General features: G+C 34.8%; 1 protein-coding gene across 6 annotated transcripts in view; it reads right to left on the bottom strand.

Annotated features, from left to right (window-relative positions):
- Positions 1-12700, bottom strand: part of LOC133821997 (mediator of RNA polymerase II transcription subunit 23) — a 38775-nt gene that overhangs the window by 16650 nt on the left and 9425 nt on the right. For all 6 annotated transcript variants that reach the window (XM_062254191.1, XM_062254186.1, XM_062254188.1 and 3 more), the window contains exons 9-21: positions 9729-9812; positions 9227-9321; positions 8824-8986; positions 8484-8732; positions 7749-7919; positions 7445-7558; positions 6746-6871; positions 5410-5558; positions 4110-4350; positions 3258-4017; positions 2450-2631; positions 1683-1786; positions 1329-1592 (exon numbers count right to left, since the gene is read on the bottom strand). In XM_062254191.1, the coding sequence (XP_062110175.1) occupies positions 1376-1592; positions 1683-1786; positions 2450-2631; positions 3258-4017; positions 4110-4350; positions 5410-5558; positions 6746-6871; positions 7445-7558; positions 7749-7919; positions 8484-8732; positions 8824-8986; positions 9227-9321; positions 9729-9812 (2655 nt within the window). In that variant the 3' untranslated portion in view covers positions 1329-1375. The remainder of the gene's footprint in view (positions 1-1328; positions 1593-1682; positions 1787-2449; positions 2632-3257; positions 4018-4109; positions 4351-5409; positions 5559-6745; positions 6872-7444; positions 7559-7748; positions 7920-8483; positions 8733-8823; positions 8987-9226; positions 9322-9728; positions 9813-12700) is intronic.

Below are 12700 nucleotides of genomic sequence, written 5' to 3'. Positions count from 1 at the left end.
CTAGTACAAATTATTTAACCTAGCTCTATGATTTATTTTACATAATTATCAAATAACTGATTAATTTACTCAGGATTTGAACAAAAAATCGTACAATCGTAATAAATTAAAAAAACAATAAACACAATTCATATTTAAAAAATTGCAAAACATCCAAAGAAAAATTTAATATAAAATTAGTTATATAAAAATAATATAAAAAAATAAATAAGCTAAAAAAATAATAATCAAATTACAAATATAATCTTCCAAATTAATAAAACTTGATTAAAAGTAAAACTATGACATAAACCAACTTTTATAAAAAAAATTGAAAAAATAAACTTATAAAAGTGAAAATTCTTAAAAAAAAAAAAAACCATAGATTATTTATTTATTTTAAAAAAAAATCATATTTTTACACTCTCGACACATTGATAAGAAAAAGGTATATATAACTACTTTAGGGTAAAATGACAAAACTACCCTAAAAATAATACAAAATTTAAACAATTAAACTTGTGATTTTTGTTTGTCAAAAAAAAAACTTTTGTTATTAAAAAAGTCTTAGAATCAACAAATGACATTATTTGAAAACTATACAAAAATATGAGAAAGTTAATCTCATATAATTAAATTAAAATTAGGAAAACCAAATATTTGGGAAAAAAATTCAAAATCACATATTTATGTAAGAAAAAACCATAGCAGGTGTACTTTCCTTTTTTCTTAATTTGTTGTTGGCAATAATCAACTCATTCATTCTTTTATATTTTTTTTTATTTCTTATTCCAATTCTATCTAGGCCGATCTCACTTTCCAGCCATGACTTAAAGGGCCACACATCCAACTATTAGCAATTAATAACTTAAAATATAATGTTACTACATAATCTATCAACTTTAAAAATGAAAGTTATGTATTCTAAACCACATATGAATGACTACATAACGGCCCTCCTGGGGAGAAATAACTAAAAATTTCTAAACACAGATATAAAGATAAGATCATAAAAGTGTAAACAAGTGCAGCAAATACTTTTCCGGTAAATCTAAATCTACGTCCAATAGAGGGAATACTTGATGTTATTGTTTCTGGAAGTGAATTTGCTTGCAAATTGTTCTCTTTGGTATAATCACTTGATTGATTCATTTAGTCATCTAGCTCAAATCAACTTCAAAAATCGATCTTGGCCTTTTTTCTTTAACAAAGTCGGAGAAAATAAAATCATGCAAGGATGAGCATTATACCCCTTTCCTAGTCATGTTTCCAAGGCTTTGCGATGATGAAAATTAATCTTGGGCAAAGAGAATTATATGGCATGAAGAGCTCTAGTGAAACAAACTTACCTCATATTTGACATTGCTACTGGTTCAAAGTATAATGCGATCTTATGTTAGGTGAGAGAGCTTTGTGATGGATTCTGGGCCAGCTTAGGATGGGTAGCAGCATAAATTGAACAGTTTACATCAGGTCTTAAGTGAGAAAGAAGATGCCGTACATCGGGATGTAGAGTGTCCAATACTCTTCCAAAAATGGCCAAAACTTCGGGTCGAGGCTTGCTACTAGACTGCACAGGCCCTCCCTGCCCTTCATAATGGACAACATGATGGCTGCAAAAAATACACAAGTAAAGTAGATGTAAGTATCTTAAGGCAGAAATATGACAAGCTTATGCAAAATATAAAGGGCAGAGAACTGACAGGAAGTCAATTAGATCTGTTATTTCTGATGCTTCGGCCGGGCTTGACGGTTGTGCATTGTTCCCAAAGACATCCACCATGGTACTCAGCAGCAATGAGAGGGTCTGAAAAAATTCACCGAAACATTTCAGGGAAAATAAGTGAATTAAGAAGGTGAAACAGTTGATTGTAGTGTTTATGGCATATGGCTTGACTGTAAATGTACAATGCTCTCTAGAGACAATCACGATCCAGATCACTAGTATCAGAGAAAAAAAGAAAGCAACCGACAATCCCTCTGTGAATACTAAAGATGATTTAAAGTCACAAAAGCAATTTCAGAAGCCACATATCGAAATAGAAAAACATGTTCTGGCGGCTTTTTCTATACTTAGGTATCTGTCAAATACATTTAAACGGTCTTGCCTTATTTTTACAGGCAGAAAGCAAAATAGAAAATATCAACAAAGAAGTCTTTATGATTTCAGAAATTGCATAGAAACACACCAAGAATTAGTTCAAAATACCATATATGTCAATGATAATACATTTAAAGCCATAGCCTTTGACATTGCAGGCTTGCCTTGGTTGTTATAACAAACCCAAGGCAGTGTCAGGTGCAAGAAAAAAGGAATAGAGGTTTAAGACATTATAGAAACAGAAACAATATTTTTCTTCTTCTTATGATTAAGAAAATTATGCATTATAAAGGCAGCTTTCAGTATTTAATCAAATATATTCTACTCAGAACATGTGTTTAATGAAGACCAAATCATTTAATCTTGTACCTTACTGAAAAGCGTGTGAGCATTGGCAAGTCTCGGGAGCAATGGACCCATTATGCGGAACACTATTCTCAACATTGCAACGGATGTCACTGGCTTGAGATGTTTGATGATGATGTGCGTCCCTTCCAGCCATTCCTGTGGAAGGTTACTGAAAACCGAATGAAGCAAAGCAACTATGTTACCTGAAACCACAGAAACCATATAGTTACAATCAGTATTCAGAGATACATAACGTAGCCAAAGATTGAGTAAAATACTCGTTAAGAACCGTCTTTGGGTGAGACTGAACAAGTAGTTTCTCATAACCCAAATGCAGTCACAGATTTTCTCAAACATAAGTTTTTTTTTTTTGGGCAAAACATCTAATTAAACCAATAAACTAAATGAAAGAACAATTAAGGAAAGGTGAAAGAAAACAAGGCTTCAAGTAGAACTTGCAGCCACCCTAAAAAAGGAAAATCCACCAAGAATAAAGAATATTCAGAGGCCTAGTCGCACACTCAAGAAAAGAAAAAACCCAGCTAACTTTAATCACGTTGACCACTATTTCTATGAGCTCAAAATGCACTTATAGGTCTGTCCTAGGGTAATATGTTAGTTGTGGGTCATTTTCAGTAAAGGTCAGTAGGGTATTTACAACGAAAATGTACAGTACCTTGTAAATATATTGACAAAGGAGCAAAATGTATAACCTTTTGAATGGGAGATTTTAAGATGCAAAATCATAGAAAGCTCAGCTTGCTTTGCAAAATTAAAATTTTAGACATCACTAAACAAGAAGTAATTTCATGATAGTTCAACATCATACCAATTGCTGTTGAGGTATTATCCTGAGCAGCCCATGTTGGATCTAATAAGGCGTAGCCAACGGCAGAGTCTAGTTCTCCAAGTGATCTCTTCCCATCAGAAAGCCACCAAGTTTCTTTTATAATTCTTGATGTTTCTATATAAAGTTGTATGTGAAAATCAGGAGGAAGCTGGGCCAATAACAGACCACAGGCTTGAATCATTAAGCAAGACAATTGCTGGCTACTATAACCACTTCTGGAAACCATGTTAGAGGTATTTATTCCTGAAACTGAAGGAGTTGATCTGCTTGCACCCAATGAATCTGTGCTTCCCCCGGAAGGTGAGGTTGGTAAGACTGAGCCTTGTCCAACAATATTTGGTGCTCCATGCAGTCCATTAGATTGAATTAGTGTTGCTTGAATATTAACAACAACTTGTACCAGTGATGATACAATTTGGGATGCAGATACTGGGAGTGAGAGTATCTCAATCACTGCAGTTTCAAGGACCAGCTGAGTATATGTGCCAGGATCTTGGATTTGATAAAAAGCTTTTTGGCTATCAGAAGCATTTGATTGCCCAGACTGTGATGTTGCCTGGTTCTTGCGCAACAAATTACTAGAAGTGTCACCCAATGATCCTGATTTTGAGTTGCTATGTAATGGGGGTATAACATTATTTACTAGTCCCAGCAAAAGAGTGGCAAAATATTCCAGAGGTGGGCACATGACAGGATTTGCTGAGCTGATATGTTGTGGGAATGACTCTGTAAATGGGATCTGAAACAAAATTAAGTCAATAGAGGAATTAAAAGAAAAAAAAAAGTAAATTCCATATTATGAAAAAGATGAACAGAAACATTGGTCTTCACCTTGTTGAGATCAAGTACATTCAAGATTCGAACTATGAGCTTTCCAGGCAGATGGCCATAGAAATATGCAAGAATGTCACGAACAAATGAAAATCTTAGGGGGTGATAAGCAAGAAATGGTGTATACATGGCCAGAATTCGATCCGCTGAGTCAATGGCATCATTTTCAATAAGTCTGTAAACTATTAACGGAATGACTGGAAGTAAACGTGCAGCAATATCATCGAAGAATGTGGGATACCTGTGGGTGTTAGCAACTGATTAGATGCAGCAGACATAAGACAATTTTATACGATAGGACTCAAAATGGAATCTAATAGGTCTATCATTATATTCTAATAAAGACGAGCTGAAATGAAGAAAAATGATATTTGACAACTGCAAAGCAAAACTGTGCATATGAATCTTAACCATCATGCATAAGTCACACAAGGGTTGGAACCAATGTCACTTTAAATTTGATGGAAGCATAAAGCAGGTACTATGGTCATAAGATTTCCTCCCTTTAGAGTAAAGTTCATAGTATAACCTAGGTATCACACTTTCCATTGTAATAAATTAAACAATTAAAAAAGTAAAGATCTCGTTTGGAAGGTATATGAGGTTGAAATTCATGCAAAAAGTATAATGAAACATAAATATTGGGATCATAGGAAAAAAAACCTGCAAACGGCTATTAATATTATGTAATTTTTTTGTATCACATATCTAAATAATTATATCTCTATCTCGAGAACTGGATGCACATGACACAGACTTCATCTCGCCAAACATACATACAATGTACTACATTTCCAACAAGCAGGGATGATTGATCTCCATTTTGAAATGTTAGTTTAAAAGATTATGATTTGTAGAGGTTGTTCAAAAACTAAAATTATTTGATTTTAAACTTTGATTGATTAGTTGTTTCTAAATAAAATTGAGAGATAATTGATAAAATATTGTTTTTAATTTTTATGAAGGAATTGGTGGGTGTTTTTGAAAAAGTTTTGAGCACTTCACAACACATGCAACCTATTCAATTTTTTGGAACATGTTTTATACTTCTGAATTTGTAATGTCATTGTCAAATTATCTAACCCAATCAAGCATTGAATTTACGTGTGTTTTGACTTTTCTTGTGAGTGCTAATTGTCTTTTACATGCTAATTTTAATTTATTTTTAGTTTCCTGATTGAACTCTATACACTTTCTCATAGACTAGGTTTTTCTACATGTACTCCTGTTTTTCAATGATTAATGAAGGTTTTGTTACTTTCTCCACATATTTTCTTCATAATTTTTTAAGATCCATTACCTGTCCTTCCAAGAAAGATGAGTCCCCAAGGCCTTCTGCAAATCATTTCTCTTGAACATTCCCGAATAAAGCCAATGCTCAGAAGGTCCGCGATTCATACAGTATAATTTCACTCTTTGTTGAAGTTCTTGCCTATCAAGCAGAGCAATCTGCAAAACAAATTTATTTCACCGTGAATGCCTCATCAGACACGCATATGCCACCTTAGTTGTAATTTAATTCTGAAACATAAAAGATCTTCTATTTGAAAAAATCAAATTAAGATTGTTTCTAGACTGATTTTCAAGGAAAAAGCCATCTGAAACTGAAAATAGTCCTTAAAAAAACACTCAACCATAAACCGAAAGCAACAATTACTAACTTCCTGCATAGGAAAGTATTAAATTGACATTTAATTTGGACTGGGTTGCTCCTGAATATTGTATTGATCTGTAGGGTTAGGGAATGATTTCTTCTTATCTGGGATGCTCGTGACAAAAATCCCTTACATTCTCATCTCTATCAATTGTTACACCTAAAGACCTTATTTTTTCCATGGGAATAGAAAGGCTGTACATTACCGGAAAGATGAGGCCATTAGTCTTGAGTCTATTCTGCTATTAAGTGTTGACATGTCGAAAAATAACAAAGCAAAATCACCTAAATTATTTTTATTTGTTGTGGTACTTTGAAAGAGATCTATTTGTTGCACTTATATCCCTTACATTTTACCCTAATGACAAAAATTCCGTGTCACCAAAACATTAATGGCCATGAGAATTAAAGGTTGCACATTATCCAACACAAATCTACGATTCCATTCTTTATAGCCCTCTATGGGTAAAACCAATCTCCAAAGTCGAATACAAATTTCTAGGAATTCCTGATATTTTTGGAAACATGAGGGTTTATATGATAACTTACCTCAAAGGATTGTATTTGACAATACAACCTAAATTCATTTTGATGAGCCTGAAAACCCCAATTTCTATTAGATTCTATCTTTTGTTGTACAAAGGCCTTCTAGGTTTTACTGATTTATATAATTCATCTGAAATAGTATTGATAATAATATTAAGTTTAAATGCCTTTATTCGTCCAAGTAGTCTGTATCATTTCTCATAAGCAAATTTGAATTCTTTTAAAAATACTAGAATTTAACAAGCAAGTAACATAGAAGAAGAGGAAAAATGGAGTACGCGCAACATTGAACAGTTCTGGACAACATGACAAATTTTATAAATCATAAAATTCAAATCCTCAGATCATATTGAATGCTGCTACAAAAGCTTTAAAGTGATATGAAGGCTATATTAACTGATAATTCTTAGTAACATAGTTAAAGATTCAAACTTACCACAATACGCAAAGCGTGAGGATCATCATCACGGTCAATAAGTGCCAAAAGCAAAATATCCAAAGGAAGTAATTCATGAATCCAAACAAAAAATGCCAGGTTTGCACAAGTTTTCAGTAAAAGATCCTACAAAAGAAAAAAAAAACTGTTAGAAAAATTATAATAATAAAATGATAACACCTGAGGCGTGCAAATAAGACACTGTCCTTAAGGATTTACAAAGTAATCCCCCAAGATACAACAAGCCTTCTGAATTCCAAAATAAAGAAATTCAGGAGTAGAAACAGCAAAATAAAAATAAATAACCCAGCCAAATAAAAGTTGTATATTTCGTATATGTATATGAAAGTATTTCACTATATATATATATATATCAGCTACTATTTATATATATATATATGAAAACAGAGCATTAATGTTATTCTTAACGTTAATCTGGAGAATAAAAAGGAATAGTTGCATAAAAATAGGAACAACATTTAGTGACAAGTTGGGAATAGTTGCAAAAAATTAGGAAAAGCATTTACTAATAAATGAAACTAAGTCAATAAAACAACCCACTTCTTTCATACATGTATAATTCCTTTTGAAATATAAATTATATACATAATTTACAACAAAAACTCAATGAAAAGTCTGATAAAATGTGGCACATATTAAAAATTTCAATGAAATTTCTAAAGGGCGCAACTTTTGAACCTGTAAGGAGTGTCCATGCTGAAGTTCCAACTGAATGTGGTGAAGTAGCACATCTACCATTGTGTAAATGTTTGTTGTCACCTCTTCAGGGGAAAACTCTCTCAATACACGTGCCTGACCTCCAAATTATGAAAAGTTAAAACAGTCTTTTTCAAAATTAAAACTACATATATACAAAACTTAAGAAAGAGGAGAAAAAAAATCCTAAAAAAATAAAGATCAAATATTGATACAATATGTGGCCAAGGAATGTGTCAAGGTGACAACTAACATTCATAAATTAAATTCAGTTTAAGTAACATACCAAATTACCACTGTTAATATTTTCTGGACGCCCTTGCATCAGAATCCATGCACCAGCACATAGGTAGTGTCGATGCTGAGGATAACTACGACTGATATAGGTCATTAAATAATTAGGCTCAGCCGATGGAGAAAGAAGTTGAGTGCATTGATTAAGCACAGTGGTTTCTGCCTGTAAAAGAAAATGACATACTGTTGTTATGACATACCCAAGGTAGCCCAACTTAAATATGCAGTAAAGGAATGGATCAACTGACTTGGGAAAATTTTCAAGTGCGTATAATTTAATAATTACAATCACAGGAGAGCACAAAATGAAAATGATAGACATCTTTGCACTAGCTTGAAAGGAGTGTGGAAAACAAAATTTGGTTATTTTTAAATTTAAATAAAGATTAGATACTGTGAGGATTTTATCCTAACTATCTAGTTAGTTTAGAATTTTTTTTTAAAATAACACCCGGATAAAAATTAATTGGATTAAGTTCCTTGGGTCTTTGTTGTACTCTTGAGTTCACTAAAAAGTCTTCTACCAATTTCTTTTCAAAATACAACAATGTATCAACACTCTCTGGCACTATGACCAAGTTTTAAGTTTTTATAAATAAAAAATAATTGTAGCTAGAGGAAAAGGAAATTACAGCTTAAAATAGATTTGAAAACAAAAGCACCATCTTTTTCAAGCAACAAGGGAACAATTTTTAAGTGGGTAAGAGTTTTAAGGAAGGGAAAGAACCTGTTGCCATTCTTGAATTGCAAGGCTCCTCTTATCCAAGCGACCAATCACAGCATCACGAAGGACAGATGGGAAATGGCGCAGTGTTTTCTCAGACCATGTATGCTGACTAGTAGCTCCCATTATTTGTTCTACCATGGTTTGAAGATAAAGCACGTGATCAGCATCAGCAATTCCACGTGTTTTAATCATAATAGCATAAGTAATGACAGTTATTCGGTTCAATGTTTCTGTAAATTCAGTTGGACCCTGCCAAAAGGTAATGAAACGCTATTGTCAGTGTATCTAATTGGGAAAAAACAAATAACAGAAACAGAGAGTTCAAGTTCAAAGAGAGCACCTTCCCTTCCCTTTTCACCCAGAAAAAGTCCCTCAATGACAGAATAAGGTTCATGCACAAGTTTTCAGCCAACCTAAATGCACGATGGTCTCCACGTTTCCCTTTGAGTGCAGAAATTATTTTTGTAACATCGTACATTAAGGCTTTACATTTGCCTTGGTACCTACACAGAAGACCATTTTGCAACTTGATTTACCATGTCCACATACCAAATAAAATAGAAAATTAATATTTAAGTACAAACTCTAAATATATATATACAAAAAAATAGTACATTAAGCAAGTAACAGGTCATGTAGTCAAAAGACAATCCAGATAATTTATAATGGATAAAAAGTAGTCACCATGTACACATTACTTCAGTTATGTGTTATTTCTCTATCTAGATCAATTAAATGATTACCTGTAAAGTGGAAGCAAACGGTAGTTCATAATTTCAAGCAACAAAAGAGTAACCCCAGGCTTGCTCAGTATTGATGGGTTCCTTTGCGCTAAATTCTGAAGTGGTATTTTCATGAGTTTAATAATTAACAATATTAAGAAATGAAAAAAGAAATACTTAAACGGATAAACCATGAAATTTACTTGGGAAGAAAGTACATAAGGGGAAAAAAAAAAGCTAATGATTGCACACAACAATATCTAAAAACTGAAGAAGGAAAAAGAAAAGCTATAAGCAGTTTTAGTGCTAGTTGAGACTCCAAACAATTATGAAAATTAGATTGAGTAGACCTTAAGGATTAGGAAAAAAATACTTCAAAACACATAAACTATGTATGTGTATGAATAATGCTATCTTGTCACTGGAACAAAATATATTAAAAAATGAAAACAGGTGTAGGCAAGAAAATGAGAAGTTCAGATAAATACAAAAAGCAGCAGTAGTCTAAAAGCAATAAAATTACGCTGAAATGAGAGCGAATTAAGGAATGAGGTGCAAGAAGCAGCAGTCGTGTATAAGTTTCAGCCAGAGCAATGCTCGGTACAACCTGTGACATTTATCAAAAGAATAAAAAAAGTCGAAACAGAGTAAGTAAATTTAACCAAAATTGGAAATGATTCTAATTAGGCCCCCAATACATATAACCTACGCTAGAAGAAATACGACAACTTTAGAAGGTTACTTTTTAGCATATTAACTAATGTTATGTTGTAGCTAGAAGTCGATAAATAGATCTTTCTAGGAAAGGATTAGGGATTCGAATATTTGGGGATTGGGATCCTAAGGGATTGGTTTTGGGAGAGCCGAAGGTCTCTCGAATTACCTTCACCACTGTATTCGAACACTTAATCTCAGTACAATATTATTTATTCTTTACTGGTTTATGATAAACCCCCAGTCCAGTTTGTATACAAGAGGAGACCACAATACACTTAGTTAGTATGGTTATGTATTTAATTTGATGTATTTTCATTTTGTTGTTTTTCTGGGTTTAGTGGCTGTTTAGTTTAGTTTATATTTTATTTTTGTCCTAGGTGGCATTATTACTTAACTTGTATATATAGAGGGGGTTTGTTTCTTGGTAGGGGAGATTAGAAAGTTTTCTGTGAGGAACTAAGGAGAGAACAGCCCTCTCGAACTGGTTGTACCTTGGAGAGTCTAGCCTCTCGAACGCTAGCAAGTTCTGTGTAATTGTTCATCATTCAATAAAGATTTCAGAGGTTTATTCATTCATTCTGGGTTTAACTACTAATAGATTGTTCTCTACTAAGAAAAGTCTATCAAATTGGTGCGGCAAGCTGCGGACATGGGACCCAAGAAGGCTGTGGAGAGGAGCGCCTCCACTACTGTATCCGAGAAGGACATGGCAATTTTGAAGATAGAGCTCTCTGAATTTAAGAATTCCATGGAGGAGATGGCAAGGGAGATTCAACAATCTCAAAAGAATTTCCAAGAAAGTATGCAGCAACAACTCAAGGCTCTTTTGGACATCCAAGAAGGCTCAAGAACTCATCATCACACCACTGGGGAAAACGAAAATGGGGGATCCGGCAGCCAGAAGAAAGGGAAATCGAAGGAGGAAGCCATTCCAATGGAATTCCAGCAAGGCGGCATGAACCCAGGGTTCTGACGCGGGTCAGCGGGTACTTCACCCACGGCTGGCATTTGAGGGACACAACACACGGAGGGGACTTCTTATGATCGCGGGCAACAGGAGATAAAATTTCGGCATGAAATACGACTTAAAAAATTGAAGATGCCTAACTTTGACGGTGAAAACCCAGATGGCTGGGTAATGCAAGCAGAACGTTTCTTTTTGTGCCAGGGGTATGATGAAGAAGAAAAAATTGAAGCAGCCTTCATATCCTTTTATGGGGATGCCCTTCTATTGTACCAATACGAAAATAATAGGAGGGAAATTCTAAGCTGGGAACAACTGAAACGAATGTTACTTCGCCATTTCCGAGACACCCAAGAAGGCTCCCTCCACGATCAATTTCTGACCATCAAACAGGAGGGAACTGTTTCAGATTACAAGAAAAGGTTATTAGCACCTTTGACAAATGTGGATTCTGCTGTACAGTTAAGCACCTTCATGAATGGCCTAATTCCGTCGCTGAGGGCAGAATTGCGAATCATGAGACCCAAGAACGTTGATGAAGCTATGGACATTGTTCAAGACATCGAAGACAAGAATAGGGTGGCACGACAACGTTACAATCATGCGAATAAGTCTAGCTTCAGCGACACATTAGTGAGAAGTGAAAGACCCTCGTCAAGTACAAACCCAACACCAACAACCACGGCTGTTCGGAGACTTACTGATGCTGAGGTCCAACAAAAGAGGCAAAAAGGATTGTGTTTTAAGTGTGACGACAAGTGGTCCCCAAGCCACCGTTGTAGGAAGAAAGAGCTGCAAGTAATAATGGTACCCGAAGAGATTGAGGATGACCTTTTTAACCAAGAAGAGAACGATGACAAACAGGAAGAGGCGACATTCGACTCTACTGAAGTACATGACAATGTGGCTGTTTCATTTCAGTCGGTGGCTGGTCTATCCTCAAATTTGACCATGAAAATCAAAGGAGATCTGGGGTCTAGAGAGGTAGTACTCCACATCGATTCCGGGGCAACTCACAATTTTATTTCTAAGACCCTAGTGAATCATTTACAACTGCCTATAACCAGAACAAAGCCATATGGAGTTACTTTGGGCAATGGGGATTCGCTGAAGTGCGATGGGATTTGTAAGAACCTGAACATCCACTTCCAAGGCGTGGAAATAACTGATGATTTTTTACCACTACCTCTTGGGAGTGCTAACATAATCTTGGGGTTACAATGGCTAGCCACATTAGGCACCATGAAGATAGATTGGAAGCTACAAACCATGGATTTCCAACTTGGCAAGCGCACGGTTACTGTCAAAGGGGATTCATCGCTGGACAGATCAATGGTGTCGCTAAAAACCATGATTAAGACTATACAAGCCGAGAAACAAGGCCTCGTTCTAGATTTCAACTACACTAGTTCGGAATCCGACCAGTTGGAACAGCAGGTACCTGAATTTTTGTCCAAAATCATTGCTGAATTTTCTGATATTTTCATTATGCCTGCAGGACTTCCTCCAATCCGTTCCCATGAGCATTCGATCACATTACAACCCGGAACAGCACCAATAAGTGTGAGACCTTATTGCTACGCACACTTCCAAAAATCAGAAATCGAAAAGCTCATTTCAGAAATGCTTAGGGTGGGAATAATCCAACCCAGCACCAGCCCTTTCTCAAGCCCGGTTCTACTCGTAAAAAAAAAAAGATGGCTCATGGCGATTTTGTGTTAGATTATCGAGCTCTTAATAGAGTTACCATTCCAGATAAGTTTCCAATACCCATCATTGACGAACTAATAGATGAATTAAATGGAGCTCTAATT

The sequence above is a fragment of the Humulus lupulus genome, chromosome 3 (genome assembly GCF_963169125.1).
Source record: "Humulus lupulus chromosome 3, drHumLupu1.1, whole genome shotgun sequence".
In the NCBI taxonomy this organism is placed as follows: Eukaryota; Viridiplantae; Streptophyta; class Magnoliopsida; order Rosales; family Cannabaceae; genus Humulus; species Humulus lupulus.
Note: the sequence above shows the minus strand (reverse complement) of the source record. Positions and strands in the feature narration are given on the sequence as shown.